Source organism: Takifugu rubripes, chromosome 19 (genome assembly GCF_901000725.2).
Source record: "Takifugu rubripes chromosome 19, fTakRub1.2, whole genome shotgun sequence".
NCBI lineage: Eukaryota > Metazoa > Chordata > Actinopteri > Tetraodontiformes > Tetraodontidae > Takifugu > Takifugu rubripes.
Window position 1 is genome coordinate 9,332,190 of NC_042303.1, and position 19,831 is coordinate 9,352,020.

The window sequence follows — 19,831 nt, forward strand, 5'->3', positions numbered from 1 at the left end:
GACCAGAACTAAAATAATGCATCGACAAAAATATTCAGACTTTACTCAGTACTTTCTTAAAGCAACTTGCTTCTACATGCCAGGATTTGGAGATATTCTGCCTTCTTCCTTGCAGATCCTTTCATGCTGGAAGGAGACTGTCAGTGGAAACCAAAAAATACATTTCTATTCTGCATCACAGATTTTGAAAATCTGTAAATTTTTAAGTACAATAGGGTTTGTTTTTTTTTTCTTGCAGGCAAAATGTGTTTTGAATATGTAATGTATATGAAGTGGACTTAATGAGGGAAAAGATTTCTGGGGCCCAACTGCCTAATTATGCAGTAAATTTTAAAGCTAAATTTCATTTGGAAAAAAAAACAAATTTAAAGACCAAGACATTCCAAATTTAAATTGCTTTAAATTTATGATCAAGACACCAAAAAAAAAAACCTCACCCACCAACCTGTGCTTAATGTAAATTAAGTGAAACATGCATATTTTTTTTCATTCAAGTCAAAATCTGGGTGCTAATCTTTTAAATTCTTTACTTCCATCCAGGCGTTGCCTTGGATGATTTTGATGAGAGGTACCCAGTGTTTGGGCCTCTGGTTCGGGCTCACAGCCGACGCTCCAACACAGGAAAAGGGGGCTTGACGCGCTCATGGTTGGGGGAGGGGTTTGACAAACACACCAGACAGGAAGAGAAACCTGCCGCTAACGTTTTCATTTCAACACGTACACCCCGGCGGTGGGTTGTTCTGTAAATGCTTATCCTAGTGGGGAAGGTGGTCACGGTCGCGGACTTCTCCTTATACCGCGATGAAGCGTTCACGGAACAAGGCCGACCCCCACCCGTCAAGACGGCAGGGTCAAAGTTCACAGGAAGCTGGGGGGCTGCCATTTTTTCCTACCGTAGCTACTGCTAACGTTGGACGTCAGATGCTAAAACGACGGGGAGTGGCGGCTGGTGTTGGACCGTGCATGAAACGACGTTTCGAAAACGCTAATAAAAATAAGTAATTTCTCCCACCGCTGTCGCGTACAAAGGGTTATTGGATGAATAGGGCATGGAGAAGGTAGCGGAGCCGTCTTGGACTTCTTCGTACACCTACCAGGTGAGCAAGCACAGTGCGGAGATGCTACACAACCTCAACATTCAGAGGAAAGATGGAGGCAGATTCTGCGATGTGATCTTACGCGTCGGCGAGGAGAGCTTCCCCGCTCACAAAGCGGTGTTGGCCGCATGCAGCGAGTATTTCGAGTCGGTGTTCAGCCGCCAGACTGAGGGGGACTGCGACTCGAAGGAGCTAGAGATGCACACCATAAGCCCAAAAGTTTTTAAAGACGTTTTGGACTTCGCGTACACCTCAAGGATTGTAGTGCGCCTGGAGTGCTTCCCCGAGTTGATGACAGCTGCCAAGTTTCTCCTGATGCGCTCTGTCATCGAGATATGTCAGGAGGTGATCAAGCAGTCCAACGTCCAAATCCTCGTCCCGACCTCCCGGGGAGCAGATGCCAGCCTCTTCCAGGCCACCGGTGCCACGGAGCTGGGCTTCTCCGTGGCACAACAGGATCTGGTCAACGGAACGGGGATGCTACTGAACGGCCAGAGCTTTGCTAACAGTACACAGATGCATGTGGACGGCAGCGAAAACGCAGCCGCCGTGTTATCCGAGGACAACGGCGAGCCGTCGATGCCGATGCTGGAGCCCGTCGAGGGACTGTCCGTCTCTCCGTCGTCTGAACTGCTGGGAAACGCGTTCCACCATGACGCGGACTCTCCTGGCTCCAAAAGAATCAGGGGGAGACCAAAGAAAGCTGGCGGAGTGGTGGAGGCCATCCAGTTTAATCACAGCCCCCAGAAAGACAATGTGTTGTACCCTTGTGGGACGTGTGGCAAAGCCTTCACGGAGGCGTCGCGCTTGAAAAACCACGAAGCGCAACACGGAGCCCACACGGGCGGCGTAAACAGCCTCGGTGACAGCCTGTCAACAGCGGGCGGCGTGTCCTTACTGTCCCAGCCCGAGTTGGAAAACGGCGTGACGATGGACAACGGCCGCAGAAGGGAGAGGACCAGGCGGCACGTCGGATGTGAGATTTGCGGCAAAGTGTTTCGCGACGTTTACCATCTTAACCGGCACAAGCTCTCCCACTCCGGGGAGAAGCCGTACGCCTGCCATGTGTGCGGGCTCCGGTTCAAACGCAAGGACAGGATGTCTTACCATGTGCGGTCCCATGACGGGTCTGTCGGCAAACCTTACGTGTGTCAAAGCTGCGGTAAAGGCTTTTCAAGGTGAGTCGACCCGCCGTGTGCTCGTTATTGTTCCCGCCGCGCATTGTGCGACTATGCATTACAGTAATTATTCGTTCGCCGCATCCTGTAGAGTAGCGCAATTAAAATTCGCCAGCAACCCAAATTCAAGAAAGGGCTTTTAGTCATCCTGTGTTTCAGCGACAATCCCTGATGTTACCAATGTGCACATAAATGTGTTACTCTACTCTGAATGTATTCTAAAACGTTGTTCAAGACGCGTCCTTTGTGTGATTTGACACTAACAAAGACAGTTCAACCCTTAATGCATATGTTATCAGTCATTTTGAAGACATTTTCTAATAACCCCGGTGCATTTTTAGGTCTTAACACATTAGAATTTTATTTAGCTGGTTTTTAGAACTGTAGAATCTTTTTATGAATCATTTGTTCACTTTAGTCTCGAGCTCGCGTCAATTTCTTAGTAGGATTGTTTCTCTCTGTCGCCACCTACTGTCTCGGAGGGTGAAATGCAAAAAGAAAACTCAAGTGTGTTCGGCGTTGGGCCAAAACTTACAATGTCAGGGCAGGAGGAATCCCGTTGAGAACGTGTGGGGCAAATGAAAATTGATTACAGATTAACTTTATTAATAAGTATTTCTGTTTTGCTCTTAGACCTGACCACCTGAATGGTCACATTAAACAGGTTCACACAACAGAAAGACCCCACAAGTGCCAGGTAAAATGGATTATATTGAAATTTGACGTAAATTTCACTTTATATACTGATTGCTATTTTATTCTTTTAGATTTGCAATGCCTCTTTTGCTACAAGAGATCGCCTCCGCTCACATCTCGCTTGCCACGAAGACAAAATCCCCTGCAAAGTTTGTGGCAAGTTTCTCCGAGCTGCCTACATGACGGACCACCTGAAGAAACACACTGAAGGAACTCACAACTACTGTGGAATTTGCAACAAAGGTTTGTTTCTTGTTGCTCAACAGTCACCGCACAAGTTCGTGTTCACCAAAGCATTCGGTTAAAACCAAAGTCTTCAGTAGAAGAGGAACCAAACCTTCCTTAGCCTGGAACTCGTATTTGGCTAAATTTTCTACCTGTTTTTTTTTTTTTGGTCCTCTAACTCACCTTGATCATTTAGGATATAGGAGATGATGTCCACACCAAAGGCTTATTAATAAACCTAATGCAGCGTTTTTATTTTTGCAGCATTTTAATTTTCTACCTAGACACAGGGATTATTTTCCGTGTGTGTGTGTGTGTGTGTGCGCACAAGTGCGTGGTCCTTGGTAATCTTATTTGCTACTTGATTCCTGGTGTGCAAATGAAACCTGTCCCTGCTCAAAAAGGTAAATACTGTGATTTAAATTATTAATGATTTGCACAGTTCATTGTGAGGTTCAGGTTATACAAGTTGCGTGAGTGTGAGTGCATGTCTGCACAGATTGTTGTGGAATAGAAATTGAGTTTTCGATTGGCTTGGCTTTAAAAAGAAGCACTCTTCTCTGATGAGAGATTAAAAGCAATGATTTGTTTAATTGATGGACCCCTCTCTGTTCAGTCAGTCATTAATTTGAGTGGCGGTAGTAACTCTTAATGTCAGCCGTGTTTCAGTTCTCCGTCATGTTTAGGAATATCTTCCCCATTCATAGGCCAGGCCTCAAATGTGTCAAAAAACAAAACAAAACTGCATTGTTTTTTGTTCCTTTGGTCCCAGGTTTCTCCACTGCGTCCTACCTTAAAGTGCATATAAAGACACACCATGGCTCTCCTCTGCCCACTATTCACACCTTCCCTGAGCCAAGGGGGGAACTGCAGATGCACAACGGCAACCCTTTCCACATGGGACGCCAGTGTTTAGTAGAAGGCAAGCGGCCGCTCGTCCCGTTCCAGACCTTCATGTTTCTGGCTTTTCATTTGCTCTGCTGCTTTTTGGAGATGGGAAAAATAAAGCACACACTGCTGCTTCTTTGTTTGAAATGGAGCATATCGGCTTCTGCTGCTACATGTTTGCATTCACATGCAGTGACATTATGCTGGATGTAGGCGTCCTTTGTCCAGAATTGACTATGTATATAAATCTAGCTATGATTACCGTGTAGTAGAGAGGACAGCATTGTTCATCACTCTTTACTGACTAGAAAACTTAGATGTAGGCTTCAAAACTGAATGATGTTATATTTCATAGTTTTATTTACTGTTAAGGGTCCGAAGTGCTCAACAGAAGGAAACACCTAATTAGGATATATGAGCACTGTTAGACGTTAACAAAATGTTATATTAGTGTGCTGGTAGTAATTAATAGTCAGAACTGATGACGCCTCTTGGATAGGAGGTGAAACCTCTTCAGAAAGCTAAAAAGCCCAGTTGACTTCTTTAAGCTTTAGTTTTTCAATAATAGTTGTATTTATAATAGTCAAAAAACAATTTGGTTGTAAAAAAAAAAAAAAAAGGATTGTAGCCATCATAGAAATTGGAGAATGATTCCTTTTTTTTTGTATGTTTATGTTTGTGTTGCATGGCCATGGCACCATGTCGTGAATATTGTCTTGTTTTCTTGGCTGGCCCAGTTTTTACAGCAAGGAACAATGTTGCATGACCCACCTTAATGTAAACGCCATTTACCCTTGAATCATTGAATCTTTTCAAGTTACTCTGTAACATGCTAATGAGAGATGCAGGTGTTTTGAGCCAGTGCACAATAAGGATGAGTTTTTGTGCTGCATGTAGACCGAGAGGTATCTGTCTGGAATGCTGAATATGTTGGGAGATTCTTGATCTCATAATGGTGTCTAGCCTGTTGGTTTAAAAATGAATGAGAAAATCTCCCACTTTTGTCCATGAGAGGTTGATGTTTTCACTCATTTGCCATTTTGTGGCAAGGATAGTCTGATTTTGTTACCGTATTTATTTTTGAAGCTTTCTTTCCAGGGTTATTTCATGATTGTGTAATGACCAGACCTTTTTTGGCACAGTCTGAGTGGTTGAACTTGTCAAAGCATTAAATTGGGGGGGCTTTTTTAATGATTTAGGTCTTTTGGGACGTTGTCATTTTTGGGTGTTAGAGGATTGGACTCAGATGACAGTCAACATCAGTTGTAGACTCGGTTATTTGAAGAATCGGTTGCATCAAAGCTGATTTGTTGGGTTCAGCATAGATTTCTTTTCAGTCTCGTCTCAGATGCCTTATTTACTGATCGTTTTTAGCGCCCTGCTCCCCACCACCATCCCTTGTTCTTTCTAATGTGTGTCATTCTTCAACTGCTTCTCACCTTGTCTGAGGCAGGAAGTCATTTTCGTCTCCTTACGCCCAGTTTTCCACCAGCCTGGCTCTTTCCTTACAGCCTGAGCTGAGCAGCAGGGGCTCCATATTTCTGGGAGTGTCACTCTGGCTAATTGCCCAGCGTTCCTATCCACTGGCAGATCAGGACACTGCAGTAGGCGTGTGGGTGGGGGTCCAGCTTTGGGCCCCTCTGATTATGCAGTAGAGAAAGAGTAACTGATTTGATTTTAAATGTGATGAGAAATGGTAATTGTATTATTTTGCTTCTGGTGAATGAGTCTTACACTTGGTCATTATCTGGCTGCGCTTTAAAGTCATTACATTTTTTATTTAAATAGAACTCTTCTGGTGGGTCAATCGGACCTTATTCGTGCCTATATTTCTTTTAAGTCTAGCTCTTTGATTCCTTCTGATCCGTACTCTGTTTTCAGATGGGCAGGAAAACACTGGGAAATGTCCTCACCTGGAATCGGAAGAATCTGATCCTTCATTTGGGGAGCTGTCCAATGGGGAGGATCTAAAATCCCCACAAAAGCCAGATGGGCCTGAGCTCGAGATGCAACAGTTGGCATGCAATGGAGCCCCTGGAGCACCCTTGGGGTCTCCAGAGGGATCAAAACCCAAGACAGATCCTGAGAAAAAATTCACCTGCAGCATCTGCGGCCAGGCCTTCCGCACCAAGTCCTACCTCAACAAGCACCAGCACCGAGTTCACAAAACCCTGAAGGTCCAGGGGGCCTCAGGGTCAGGGTTAAATGAGCTGGCCCCCTCCCTGGCCTCTCCCTTCTCCCCCCAACAAAACATGTCTCTACTGGAGTCCTTTGGGTTCCAGATAGTCCAGTCAGCATTCGCCTCATCACTGGTGGATGCCGAAGCAGGTCAAAGTGGAATGGACTTTGGAGGGAAGTGACGCATCTACTCATATTTTGCCTCTTTAAGGACAAAGCCGGGTTGCCCACAGATCTGCTCTGTGTCTGGGAATAACTTTGCCTCAAGACTTTTCCTGTTTGTGATTTTTGCTTTTGTGTATCTGATATTTTTGTCACAGACTGCCATATGATTCCTACTTTTTCTACTTTTTCAGAGTATAAAAAGTTTGTGCATAATGTTTAAAATTTCTTTGTAAAGAAATGATATGAAGATTTTTCTTTTTCTTAAGTGGGCCTGTTGAAGTTGTGTTTAGTATGCTTTCATTTGTTATTAGCTTGAGTGTAAATGGGCTTTTATACTTGCACAAATCTTTGTTGACATGAGATAAATTATTTAATGCAAACTTAAGTAATTACTGTCTCCTTGAATCTTTTTTTTTTTTTTTTTTTTTTTTAATATTTCCTAGAAGGAATTTTCTTTTGAGGACATGAATTCAATGTGAATCTGATCAGTTTGATACTTTTTTTTTTTTAATTCAAAAGATTCAAAAAGCATTGCTGGCACACTTGAGGCATATCTCTGTTATTTAGCTTACTGGTCACTGAAGAATGATGATGTACCATCATAAACTAAAGCACTTTTAAACTGTGCTTGTTGACCTAAATGGGCGTAAACTCTGACCCGAGAGCACTAAAAATCAAGAGATATACTTGAAATGAAGCAAATTTGCTGTCAGTCCCTTTGAATTTTCCTCCATTTCAAAATGTGTGTTTTAAGTTGTGGTGTAATCCAGTCTCACCAATATCAGCACTTCATTGGTATACAACTTTTCGGACCATAAAATATCTATAAGCTGACAAATCGATGCCTTGAGCTTGTTAAGAATGTTCTTTGTACCCCCGTAGAATAAAAAAACTTCTAGTTGTTGGCATAAAATCTGTTTTCTATAACAAACTGGGACCAAGATCGGGTATATTTTCAGTATATATATTTGAAAAATGTTATATTTTATTAACTTATTCACCCCCTTGGTTTTGTGTATTTTCCTTTTTAAACAAAAGTTGTGTGATTTGCTTTGACAAACGTGTGTATATATAAGTTCTCACTCTAAATTATGTTATAATGGAGGTCCGTGGCCATCAGTCGGGAGCGGCACCACCCGGATCTCCAGACCGACATTAATGCCACAACTGTAACGTCTCTCTGTCCTTCGCCCCCACTGCTGTCCGATTGGTTTGTGCTGTGTGTGGATGGCGTCTCTTGTGTTTGCACTAATGGCCACACGCCATCTCGTGACATCCGAAACATTCCTCCGATGAGGTCGGGGTCATTGAACGGTCCTTCTCGTCGATATGCAATGGAAGCTTCGCGGCAACCTTTGTGCTTTACTCTGATCCATGTCCACTGCACCGGCTGGCTTTAGGTCTTTTAAAATAAAATTTAAAAAAAGGAGAGGGGTGTCATTGGAAGAAGGCTCCTTGTGTGTTAGGACAGCTTCCATGTTGGGTGTAATTTGATTTTCAGTCAGGTATCAAAACATTACATCAGAGATTGATGCTAAAGTACCCCGATGGAACTCATGTTAACAGCGTTAAATACGCGAAGATGTTTCTCATGAGCCCGTGTCATGATTCGAGTCGGACGGAATGAAGGTGAAGGAGCTTGGCTCTGTTTGCGTGTGAGAGAGAGAGAAATCTCAGTAACGAGCGTATTCTTGTCTTGCGTGTCTCTTGCTTTCTGTTTAATTATTTGTATGTATAATTTCGTACATTCCTCTGTTATTTATAATGTGATTGTAACAAGTGTATATACACCATGCATATACACATTTTATAAATATATCTATAAAAATATATGAACCATCCATCATGATCAGTGTTTGTTAAAGGTGTTGATGTACATAATAGCTTTGTTTTTGTTGTTTTTCTATCATCTGGATGGTTTTAAGTTATGGTCATTTGGCAGGAACCAGCCCGTTTTGGTGCGCTAGTTGAGCTGGGACTGAATGTCGATCACTGGTTGGCAGTAGTTTTGCCGTTGGACGCACTGGCCCCCTGTTCTTAGTCAGACCAGAAGCGCAACTCGCCTGTTTTGACCGAGTTGTTTGTCGACCCCCTCTGCACTAGTATTTGCCCCCTCTCACAAGGTCACGAGGGTTGTTTTGTTATTAACGAGTGGAAGATGCTGTGAGGATGTTGTTTTCACTGGCATGTCGGATTTTCTCGTTTCACACGTCGGTACCTTGAAACGTTGGTCATTTAAAAAAAAAAAAAATTAGTTCAATGTAAATGTGTTTTGCTCCATTTCGTCTGTTGCAAAGTGCCTTCAAAACAATGATTGTGAGCAGAAAAAGGTCCTGTTGTAAAAGGTTAATTGTACAGACTGTCATTAAAACATTTGTACAAAACATAACTGACACATATACACACACACACACACACATAAAATATGTACAGTATCATGACTGGGTATTTTATCATGCTAAACAAGTTTATTGCTTTTTGAACATGTGAGCTGCACATGTTTTGTTATGTTTGGACACCTTTCAATATACGCAGACTTTTCTATCAATATTTGTTTTTGTACTCTGTTCTTGAGTCTTATCTCTCTTGCTGGTACAGGGATGAGCAACAAATTAATTAAAAGTAATAATAAATAAGACATTTTTGATGTTTCTTGTAATTATTAATGTAAGACAAGTGAGCTGGACTGCCCTGGAAAAAGTATTTTTTTTTAAAAACATTAAAAAGTGTATATTGTGAATGATGCATAATTGACACGATTACCCAAAGAATTCAAAACTGTAGCCAGTTATAACCAAGAAAACCTTAAAATTTAGTTGAACAATAAGTCGGTGATGTCAGGGGAGCAGAGTTCTTGTAATTCAGCCGGTCAAAGTCTTGCGTTATCTCCACCATTGTCCTTCCTTTGGTCTCTGGAACAAACCCCAGCAAAAATGCACCGCTGGAGATGGTGTAAGCCACGAAAATCAGGAAGCAGAACGGGCCAAGGTCATCCTGGACGGAAACACGGGATCAGATCCCATCAGAGGAATCGCGGTGGTTGCAAGGTCTTGTGTAACAATTACGATATCAGCAACACCCCTGTGGGCGTGGCCGACCTTAAACGATAAATAGGAGCGCGTTTCTCACCACAACGTAACCGAACAGCATCCCCACCATGAACATGCTCAGCCAGTTGATGGTTCCGCTGATCACATAGGCTGAAGGACGCCAGGCTTGTAGGAAGAGGTCAGCAGAGAGAGCCATGGACACACCACCTGAACAATAAAACAAAACAAAAAAACAGAAATTGGAGTAGAAAAAAAATGAAGGAGTTGCTTCTCTGAGATGAACAAGCACTAATTGACTCACAGGGTCCGAGTCCGTATACGCAGATGACACAGAAGATCAGGGCAATGTTCAGATATGGGATCCATGAATTAAGGTGCTGTGCAGAGAGACCACCATTTTGGGATTAGACCTTCTGAGAATGAAGCCTGAGCTACTGTCCAGGAACATTTACCTTGAGTGACAGAGTGACCGTCAGTACAGTCATCGTCACGCCCATCGTCAGGTAGCCGTAGCCCATCAGCTTCTTTCTGCCAATGCGCTCTATTAGAAAAGACTGAGATGTGGTAAAAGATGTTCAGTGAAATTCATCCAACCCTTCAGGAAGAGGTGTGTGTCAGCGTTCTGCTAAAGCTGTTGTTGTCCCAATGTTGACATGACACTCACACACAGAGCTACAGCCGTCAACTCCGTCGCTCCGATCCCCAAGGCCAGGTGTTGCATCTGGTTCTCTGGCACGCCAGACTCATGGAAGATGTCAAAGGCGTAGAAATACAGCTGGACGAAGGAACAGAAGACAGTGTTGATATCCGACATGCTGCCGTCCGTGTCTGCCTGGAGCTACAGCAACATACAGAGTTGATTCCACAGAACTGAATGCCGCCGCAGGGCAAGGCCAGCGTCAGAATCTGCCATCTGACGCTGCGAGAGGTGAGAGCGTCCCTCAGCGTCTTCGCCTCCTCTCCCCGCGTGCTTTCCCGCTCTTCCTGCATGTCCTCCAGCTCCACCTTTAGGTTGTCCTCCTGCCACAGCCACTGCAAGGCTTTCATACACGGGTTACAAACAACAACAAACAGTCAACGTGATTCTGATTTTTGTCACCGCCAATTACAAATACGTGCATCAGAAAATCAAGCTGGGTTTTTGTAGTCACCTTGTTTGGCCCCTTCAGTGTCTCCTTTATCTATGTAGAGGTATCGAGGTGCCTCGGGGAAAAACTGTAGAGTCACAAACTGCAGCACTGCAGGAACACCACTGAGGGCTAAGAGATATGGCCATAGTTCTTCTGTACCCATCAGCTCTCTACACAGAAACAGAGAGAAGCTCTCAATCACTCACGCAGCAGATCTGAGTCGAACAAGGAAAATGACTAAGGTGTGATTTAGGTTTGCTTCATGGGTGTGGAACAGGGAGTATTTCAGAAATGCGCTTATATCAGTTCATTGCTTTTCAACTGACAGCTTGACAGGTTCTTCTTTAGTTCTTAAGCACCTATTTTGGAGCATCCTGTTAACTATGCAGCGGCAGCTTGTGTTCAGTTGGAACCCAAAATAGATCCTATCATCAGCCTGTCCAGGTGAACCCAAAGAGAGATTCCTGTTGTCTTTTGCACTTTGAGAACCCCAAGTAGCACCAGAACAATTCATGCGTCCTTACTTGATGCCAACTATTTGCCCAGTTAGTTTTCCCAGTGCGATGAAAATGGATCCCGTGAGAGTCAGAAAACCTCTGAGTTTCTTTGGAGACGACTCTCCCAGATACATGAGGTGCACGTTCAGCCCCAGGCCTGTGGGTAACAATCAGATGAGGAAAACAACCCCAGAAATTCTGATAACAGCTGGACCTTATCGGGACATACCAATATTGTATCCATAGAGAAACCTTCCCAGAAAGATCATCTCAAATGATTTGGCCATGCGGCAGAAAATCATGAGTAGCGCAGCAACAATTGCCACAACGTTGTTGAACAGCAGTGTTTTTTTCCTAAAAACAAAAAACTCCTGTCAGACTGGAGAGGAACAACTGAACTAATCCAAGTGTCTACATGTCAGCACGTAACTGTTGAGTAATTGCTGTTAATTAACAACCTGTGTGAAAATGGAACTCTGTGTGTGTGTGTGTGTGTGTGGGGGGGGGTGTCATTGACTCACCGTCCGTAAACGACAGGAAGTCTGCCTCCGTGGATGGCCCCGGCCCAGCCTCCCAGGCTCAACACAGCCAAGACAAAGGACCAGACGAGCTTGCTGTTGGAATCAGACAGCGGCGCTCCATACCTCAGCGTCCAGGTGTGGTTCACAAATCTTTGAACGTGCTGCAGAAAGGTCAGAGTTCACGACTCATATCGTAGGAATCCAGATTCAAGTGTCACACAACAGTAAAGCAGAACATTCTTTGACAGAGGATTGTGATCCAGACATATTTATGATGTTGGTTCAGGCTACCTCTGCTGGGAATGTGATGATGGATATTTGAATTCCATACTGGAAGGATCCCCCGATTCCCAACACCAGCGTCAGCAGGTACAGCCTCCAGTACTGCGGATGGAGATAGGAAATGTTCACAGTCATGTAACCTAGTTAACACAAACTGTTAATAGGAATTAAAGAGGATTAGATCTGTTTTTAATGATTGCAGATTATATTAATGACTTCCGACATCTTTGAACAAAACCTTATCAAATCAGGACATATAGGTCAAGTTCCACCATGAAATTTCATATTTTACATCTAGCGGATGCTACAGAACGCTAAGTGAACCTTACTTATTAGCTCCCTTATTTGATTTCCTCTTTCATGATAAGATTGGTTTGGATATTTTGCCGGTGCCCCGCGGGCCTCTGCTTTGACAGCACACCTCTTGTTTTAAATAATAAAATAATAAAATAAAATGGTAAGAGCAGAGATAATTAGATGAATAAATAAAAATGAAAGAAATTACATAACACCTCTTTTACATAAAGATGTATTTAAATTTACAAACATCTGCTGCATTATGGGTTAATTTTGAGCCATTTATTTCAAGACAAAGGCCAAAAGGTTTTTACTTTTTTAATAATTGCATTTTTACAAATACAAACTGAATAGCAGATTATATTCATACAAAATTATGCAAAAATGTGGACTTATTATTAATTTACAGCGAGACGCTTGGTGTGTTGTTTTTTATGTGCGTTTAAATGTGGCCATAAATGACACTTCTGGTGTGTTCTTTGCAGAGGTGTTATCACTGGAAGCACAACTGTGTTGCTGGCTGAGCTCTGTGCTGTCTGTCCAAGGATGCAGCAGCTGGGTCACGGGCAGCCGCTCACCTCCCCCGCTCTGCATGAAACATTCCCCGGTTGTTACCTTTCCTCCTGAGAAGTTCCTGTCCAAGTTCAAGGCTGGTGAAAGTGATTTGTCACCCTGCTGTCCAGCAGTCATATGGGTGGATGATGCTTTTCGCTTGATTTCTCTCCTGGTTGCCATGTAGATTTGGAATTTGCAGCCGGTTTTTGCATCACGGGAGGGTTTTTTTGTGCCATATTTGCCTGTTTGAGGAATAGTTGAGCATCGGTGGAAGGAGCTGCACACTAATGGGAGTTGCCATCTCAGGTTTTGTTCTTCTGCCTCTGTTGTCAAATCTGAAGACTCTTGACATTATTTGGAACATCTGAATTGACGTCGTGGCCTGGAAAACTCTTTCTGCCCCTCAGTAAAGCTCCCAGAGTAGAGAGGGAAGGTGGATGCTTGTGGGATTATGGTTGGTAGTGTGTTTATGGTCTGAGTTTTGGAACTAACAATTCTTTGATAATCTCATGTTATATATCAAAAAATCAACCCTGACAGCACAAAAGTCTTGATGCCACAAACAAATCCATGTGGTAATTTTATGCGACTCAAACCTAAAAACGGGTCGGCTTCGACCCCAACACATGAGGAAGATTCAACTGTTGTTCACGCACTCTTTTTTTCTTGAGAAGTGAGTGTACTTGTATGGACAGCGTATTCCCTAAAGCCGGAGTATCGCAGCGTTGTCCTACCTTTGAAGATGCACCTTCCATGCTCCAGTCTGCGGATGCTCCTTCAGACCGAGCCCAAGACTGTCTGCTGAAGTTACACATCAGCTGACTTTAGTTTTTCATTCATGAGGAGGAAGAAGAGGACGGGCTGACCATTCCAGCCTCGGTCCGAAGCCCCGCTGGATCCAGCTGGTTCTGTTAATTCTGTTTTTGGGTTAGGCATTAGTGCAGAAACACACACAGGTGAAATTAATGGTTAAAAAGACACATGGATTCACTTCATCTGCTCATCAATTACAAAAAGGGAAATTGTGTTACTCTTCAATCCTGCCTGGTGTAATCCTTTATCAGCTTAACCTGAGTTACACCGAGAACAACGTAAAGCTGAAAAACTAGGGAGACAGAGTACAAAAGACAGTAAGAGCAGTCCTGTTGCAGGCTGCTCAAACATGCCTGCTTTCTTTTAAATAAAGATGCAACATTTTAATATGATAATAATTGACAGGAATAATAAAAGGGACAATTCTATTTGATGGTGAAGATCCAGATCTTCTTACACTCTCCTTGCATCTTGTTATGCGTTTTTAAAATTAAAAAAAAACCAACCTTTCATTATATTTTTACACTTGGTGGTTGCACTGAGTGTAAAGCTGAGTGTGACAGACTTATGAGAAACATTCTGTGTGAGACTCCTCTCATCAAAACTAAATGTTTCATGGGTGTTGCGGCTGTATGGACGATACTGGTGAGCTGACTTGTATAATAAAATAAGTTGTAATAAAACATATTTTGTTGGGGCAGTGAGCAAAGCAACAAGGAAAAAACAACAACAGTCAGCGACAAATGTATTTAATTACTAAATTGTGGATGATAAAGATTTTAATATACTCTAATTTATAGTTTTGCAAAGTATACTGTACATTTATCAACCTAAAAAGCCAAGAAAAAAAATAGGATGCCTTTTCTTTACATCCCCATTTTCTAAACATAACCTCTTTGATTGTGTTAAAAATAATCTTCAAAAATATCTGTTTATTAGTTTTATGTCACACAGAATATACTTTCTGCTCAAACATGTAATGCTGGAAACAGAGTCCCAGAAATGGAGATAGAGTTTAAATTCAAATGGAATATAGACATAAAAGACCAAAACAGTCCAGTCACCACACACATCTGATCTCTATTAGTCTGTGATGTCTAAACGGTTGTGGACAAAGGTGCTTCACCCAGCTGATACTCAGCCTGAGTTTGGGATCCACGTTTCCCATCTTGGCCTTTGTAGTTGAGCTTGTGGAATTCCCTGCTGATGGCCGACAGCGACTTTCCCTTCGTCTCGGGCAGAAACAGGCCGACGTACAGAGCAGACAGCAGGCAGACCACCGCGAAAGGCACAAAGCAGAATGCGCTGAGCCCGCTCTAAAAAATAAAGGCAGTATAAATATTAACCCGCTAGAACCACCTGTTTGTCCTCTTTTTTTACATTGTTTTTGAGTCTCTCTTGAAGACTCCCCTTCCTTAGAATCACTTCATGGTGTATAACTAAATTGTTTTTATTTCCCAGTACAGAGAATTTGTATTGTATTTGTTTGTCTCTCTGGTGTGTTTGTTAAGGACAGACCCTCAGAGGACACTGACCACTAGAAAAGGGAAGATCATTCCTGTGATGAAGAGGTTGAGCCACATCATGGAGCCAGCAATCATGTAGGCCGCCGGGCGAGCAGTCTGGTTGAAGATTTCCGTGGGCAGAATTCCTGTCACCCCAGCTGTAAAGCACCACATCCTTATATCCAATGCCTCCGTTTTAGTTAAATCCTATCATACATAAACTATCATCCTGAAAAAATGTTCAGTTTGTCTTGACTGCAGGAAAACAGCTGGTTGTGAAGAGTGACGGCATCAGTGATCTGAGATGAAACATTATCACCTTCAAAAAGCAAATAATTATTAGAGCATTACCCTGCTCAAGCCATGTTTAGCTGTGAATTACATATAACTGGGAATTGATTGCTAATCAAATGAGGTACATGTGCATTTTTACCATGAAAACCCAAAAATCAAATTCTGTAGGAACTGACCTGGGCCCATGCCAAAGCTGAGAATGTAAGTGAATATGCAGGTCATGCTAAGATATGGCATCCAGGAAATATAGCCCTGTTTGAAAGAACATGCACGAATAAGGAAACTTTCCTTCACATTGTTTAAGACGCGACTCGTTTAAGGTCTCTAATATGGTCCCATGTCTCCCCCCAGTGGCAATAATCGGAACCGCATTTTAGTGTTTTAATCGAATGTGTAGTCTTAAATTTACTCAATGTTTTTGGACTTTTGCCTTGATGTTACCGAAACTATTCTTATGTTCTGGACCCTTTTTTAGAAGCACCCTCATCTTAATCACAATAATAATTACACTAACATCATGCATGACATCAGATGCTGCTATTACAGGGTTTTAAATGTATAGAGAAATTAACATGCCTGTTTGGTTATGTCTGTGAAATTTAGGAATAATACCTCCAAACAGAGAGCAACTGTGAAGACAATAGCCCAAACAGTCATGAGGATGAATCCTCCCATCAGCATGAACCTCCGGCCTTTGCGCTCTATCAGCAGGTTCTGAAAACACCAAAGTACACAAACGCAGTATAAGGTGTCACAGCGAATGTGCAGAGCTTGGGAATATTTAGAAACGTCTAAATAATAAGTGTTTGGCTCACATAAGTATTACAGCCAAACTGGGGGGATTAAAGGTTTAATTGTAGTTTTAATAATGGTTAACTGAGGGTAAATGCTCATTAATGTAACAGAATCTGTCACTCCTCTTTTGGAATATAAGATTATTTAGGGATGTGTAAAGCCATCCCAAGGACCTAAACAGTCTGTTTCTTAACAGGTGTAACAGTACTTACACACACTATACACGCAGTGAATTCACAGGCGCCGGTGCCGATCGTGACGTATTGGATTTTGTCTGCAGGTATTCCCGACTCTTTGAAAACATATGAAGCATAGAAGTAGATCTGAAAGCAGAGGAGGAGAAGAAGCCATTGGAGCATCGTTACAAGTGCCTCGGCGCTCCCTAAGCTGATTATAGCTGATTGGTACAAGGAGTAACAATGTTAATACCCGGTTCACTCCCAAAACCATGTGAGTCTAAGCTGTGTTTAGTCAGCGTTTTCCTGCAACTCGGAGCTGAGAAACCAAGGAAAACTTTGCATTTCCCCATAACGGTGAGTGATGCTGGCCGGTCTGCATTAATAATGGGACCTGTAACGAGCCCCGGGCTCGTTCTGCTGGCAGATCTCCGATTACGAATCAGCCCTCTGACAGCACCTCTGACGTCCTCACTGTTCCCCGACATCTGATCCTCACATATGCTGCGGGACGAGAGGCGGGCGTGGCCTGGGCCTGTCTGACCGCGGCGCAGCGCGCCTCCTTACCGAGTCGTTGCCGCAGAGCTGCATGGCGCTGCTGGTGATCACGATGGAGACGAGCTGCCAGCGAACAGCGCGCTCTGTGAACAGCTGCCAGGGCGTCTGGGGCTTCAGGCCTTTGGTCTCGGCCTGCTCCTGCAGAATGTCGTCCAGCTCGCAGCTCTGGACGCTGCAACCTTGCAGGCGTCTCAGAGCTGCGAACACACATTTACATGGAACAAAACATCGAATCCAGTTAGCAACAGTTGACTGTGAAGGGCATAAAAGCCTCTAACTGGGGCTGTTGTTGATATTTTACAGCAGGCACCCTTAATACAAGCCTCCTTGTCCCCTCGGTCGATGAGCAGGTATCTGGGGCTCTCCGGGAACCACGGCAGGGTGACGAGCTGGATGAGGCCAGGAATGGCGTTACTGGCGAGGAGATACTGCCAACACTGCTCGCTGCCCAGGATCTCTCTGACAGTAAACAGTAAACAGTCAGTAGCAACTTAGCGCTTGTTTTAATGGCATCGACCCGCTCAGAAGAGTCCACGTCTGCGTACCTGAGTCCAACCACCTGTCCCAACACAACACCGAAGGCTGTGAAGACCGCCGACGACAGCGAGATCGCCCCTCTCAAGTGCTTCGGGGCACTTTCTCCGAAATACATGGGCTGCACATTCATGCTGACCCCTGCAAGACGCCGCAAACGTCCCACACAAAGGACATTTGTGTTATCATTGCTTAAATGTCTGTGTTCAGCTCCGCTCGGACACTTTTAATGTCAGTGACATACCGGCACTTATTCCCACCAGGAAACGGGAGATTATGATCATCTCAAAAGACCTGGAGGCTCTGCTGCTGACAGCGAAGAGCGCAGCGGTCATGAGGAAAACGTTGTTCAACAAGAGACAATTCTTCCTTCAGATGAGAGTCAAGACATTGAGGACAAAAGGGATTAAACACTGTTATGAGCAACATGTGAGGATGTAAAGGACATCAAAGCATCAAACATGTATTCATCCACTGCTGAAAATAGTCCCCTATACCAAGAAGGCACCCAGATGGTTTAGAGTTCAAAATCTCTGTCTCCATTAGGACTCATCTTGAGCATGACAGGAAGAAAAGATGATTTTACTGTGAAATAAACGGAGCATCAACAGCCTGCAGAGCAAGTCAACCCCTCACTCTGGTGCACTCTACTGTGTGGATTACCTCCCAAAGCGTATTGTCATAGGTCCTGCTATTAGGGCCCCCATGAGGCCCCCCAATGAGAAAATGGAGACAATGACTGTCCAGACCAGAGTCACCTGGTAGTCCTCCAACTGGACGTCCCAGCGCTCCAGGAAGGTCTCATTTATAAAGGTCTGGATAAACTGTGAGAAAAGACAAGCGTCAGTGATTCTCTCTCTCTCTCTCTCTCTCACACACACACACACAAACACACACACACACACACACACACACACACACACACACACACACAATTCCTTGCATTACCCAGCTCCTTACCCTAACCATCCCAACTAACCCCCTAACACCAACCCTGACCTAAACCCAGTTTGAAGATCAACCTCAAAATCTATTCTTAACCCTCAAAAAGTCATTTGAAGTTGTGAGGACCATCCAGAATGGCCCTGTTTTCACCAAAATGTCCTGACTTTGCTAGTAGAGTGTGGCCTTTGGTGCTCCAGTGTGTAGCATGTATGAGAACACACACTCATAAACACACACACGCACACGCACACTTACAGTTGTAGGGGCATTCATTATGGCCAGGTTGTATCCATACTGAAGAGTTCCTCCTATGGCTGCAGAAGCAACCATGAGCACTAAAGTCAGAGACGCGCTCTGTCCGTGCAGACAGGGAGGCAGACAGACAGACAGATTTTTCTATTTCACCAACTGTGAGACATCGTCATTGATGATATTTAACAAAGAAATCAGAAATCGAACAATTAAAAACGTAATAAAAACTTCCGGTTACTCTACTGATTGTGTCAGAAATAGAGGGAAAAGCGTGATCTACCTTCGGTGCACCAGTATGCGGCATAGCGGCGAAGGTGGTGGTGGAAAATGCCCCCCCCCCCCCCCCTTCAAAATAGGAGTCCAACGTTGCTCAAATTCGTGCACACGCATTAAAGCGCGCGCGCGTAAAAGACGCACAAGATTGGGCGCTAGTAATGAGCGTCGTTTCAACCACTACTAATACCAATAAGTGTAAAGATGTTCTAAAATGTGAAGGTTTGGATTTGAATGGAATAAAAAAGCTCTGGAAATAGAATAAAACCTTCCTGTGAGGATATAAAGCAAATTAGTTGAGATTTTCACTTCGGGGGGCGGTTGAACGCACCTTGAATTTTTTGCATTGTTTCTTTCTTTGAGAAGAGGTGGAAGGATTCTACCAGTGGGTGGCGCTGTGGAGTCAGATCCAGGTCAGAGCCTTTACCCGGGATCCAGAGCCTCTGTCTGTCTGTCTGTCTGTCTGTCTGTCTACCTGCCTGTCTGTCTGTCTGTCTGTCTGTCTGTCTGTCTGTCTGTCTGTCTACCTGCCTGTCTGTCTGTCTGTCTCTCACACACACACACTGGAAAAACGATGGCTAAAAAAGTCAGAAGTTAAATTATTTTCATATTAAATTAAAAAGAAAAAAGCTAATCCTTTTAAAACCAAGAATCAAGCATAATATACTTTTACTCAGTCGGATTATTATTGAATATTATTGAATAATCACTTCCTCCTCCCCCTCCTCTTCCTCCCCCTCCTCTTCCTCCTCCTCTTCATCTTCCTCCTCTTCTTCCTCCCCCTCTTCTTCCTCCCCCTCTTCTTCCTCCTCCCCTCCTCTTCCTCCCCCTCCTCTTCCTCCTCCTCCCCCTCCTCCTCTTCCTCCCCCTCCTCTTCCTCCTCCTCCCCCTCCTCCTCTTCCTCCCCCTCCTCTTCCTCCTCCTCCC

At 43.8% G+C, this 19,831-nt stretch overlaps 3 protein-coding genes across 4 annotated transcripts; 1 reads left to right on the forward strand and 2 right to left on the reverse strand.

Annotated features, from left to right (window-relative positions):
* The first annotated feature begins 630 nt into the window (after positions 1 to 630).
* On the forward strand, positions 631 to 9,063 carry patz1 (POZ/BTB and AT hook containing zinc finger 1). Of its 2 annotated transcripts, XM_011613892.2 has the most exons (5): positions 631 to 2,275; positions 2,909 to 2,972; positions 3,043 to 3,214; positions 3,969 to 4,118; positions 5,966 to 9,063. In XM_011613892.2, the coding sequence occupies exons 1-5, from the start codon at positions 1,050 to 1,052 to the stop codon at positions 6,442 to 6,444; spliced, it is 2,091 nt and encodes a 696-aa protein (XP_011612194.1). In that variant the 5' UTR covers positions 631 to 1,049; the 3' UTR covers positions 6,445 to 9,063. The 2 variants fall into 2 exon arrangements, with proteins under 2 accessions (XP_011612194.1, XP_003973360.1); XM_003973311.3 differs by lacking the exon at positions 3,969 to 4,118 and having other exon boundaries at positions 634 to 2,275.
* Positions 9,064 to 9,232: 169 nt separating this feature from the next.
* On the reverse strand, positions 9,233 to 13,513 carry LOC101076528 (solute carrier family 2, facilitated glucose transporter member 11-like). The gene is made up of 12 exons (XM_029826055.1): positions 12,820 to 13,513; positions 11,917 to 12,009; positions 11,626 to 11,786; positions 11,334 to 11,458; positions 11,132 to 11,261; positions 10,629 to 10,777; positions 10,330 to 10,517; positions 10,142 to 10,252; positions 9,930 to 10,031; positions 9,779 to 9,854; positions 9,557 to 9,684; positions 9,233 to 9,421 (listed from the first exon to the last, which is right to left on the reverse strand). The coding sequence occupies exons 1-12, from the start codon at positions 12,937 to 12,939 to the stop codon at positions 9,233 to 9,235; spliced, it is 1,572 nt and encodes a 523-aa protein (XP_029681915.1). The 5' UTR covers positions 12,940 to 13,513.
* A 173-nt stretch (positions 13,514 to 13,686) lies between these two features.
* LOC101076759 (solute carrier family 2, facilitated glucose transporter member 11-like) lies at positions 13,687 to 18,956 on the reverse strand. Its single transcript, XM_003973313.2, has 12 exons — positions 18,912 to 18,956; positions 18,635 to 18,733; positions 18,098 to 18,258; positions 17,679 to 17,803; positions 17,446 to 17,575; positions 17,211 to 17,359; positions 16,910 to 17,097; positions 16,379 to 16,489; positions 15,984 to 16,085; positions 15,548 to 15,623; positions 15,108 to 15,235; positions 13,687 to 14,888 (listed from the first exon to the last, which is right to left on the reverse strand). The coding sequence occupies exons 1-12, from the start codon at positions 18,933 to 18,935 to the stop codon at positions 14,670 to 14,672; spliced, it is 1,512 nt and encodes a 503-aa protein (XP_003973362.2). The 5' UTR covers positions 18,936 to 18,956; the 3' UTR covers positions 13,687 to 14,669.
* Between the last annotated feature and the right edge of the window lie 875 nt (positions 18,957 to 19,831).

Bases quoted from the DNA above. Each gene is read 5' to 3' on its own strand.
- patz1 (XM_011613892.2), top strand. From the start codon at position 1,050: ATGGAGAAGGTAGCGGAGCCGTCTTGGACTTCTTCGTACACCTACCAG. The intron at 2,973-3,042 runs GTAAAATGGATT...TTATTCTTTTAG, and splicing joins AAAGACCCCACAAGTGCCAG to ATTTGCAATGCCTCTTTTGC. The intron at 4,119-5,965 runs GCAAGCGGCCGC...CTCTGTTTTCAG, and splicing joins ACGCCAGTGTTTAGTAGAAG to ATGGGCAGGAAAACACTGGG.
- LOC101076528 (XM_029826055.1), bottom strand. From the start codon at position 12,939: ATGGCAACCAGGAGAGAAATCAAGCGAAAAGCATCATCCACCCATATG. The intron at 11,459-11,625 runs GTGAGTCAATGA...TTTTGTTTTTAG, and splicing joins CTTCCTGTCGTTTACGGACG to GAAAAAAACACTGCTGTTCA. The intron at 10,518-10,628 runs GTGACTACAAAA...CGTGTATGAAAG, and splicing joins CACTGAAGGGGCCAAACAAG to CCTTGCAGTGGCTGTGGCAG.
- LOC101076759 (XM_003973313.2), bottom strand. From the start codon at position 18,935: ATGCCGCATACTGGTGCACCGAAG. The intron at 18,259-18,634 runs GTAAGTGTGCGT...CTTTTCTCACAG, and splicing joins TAATGAATGCCCCTACAACT to TTTATCCAGACCTTTATAAA. The intron at 17,576-17,678 runs GTATGTCACTGA...GGCGTCTTGCAG, and splicing joins CCTGGTGGGAATAAGTGCCG to GGGTCAGCATGAATGTGCAG.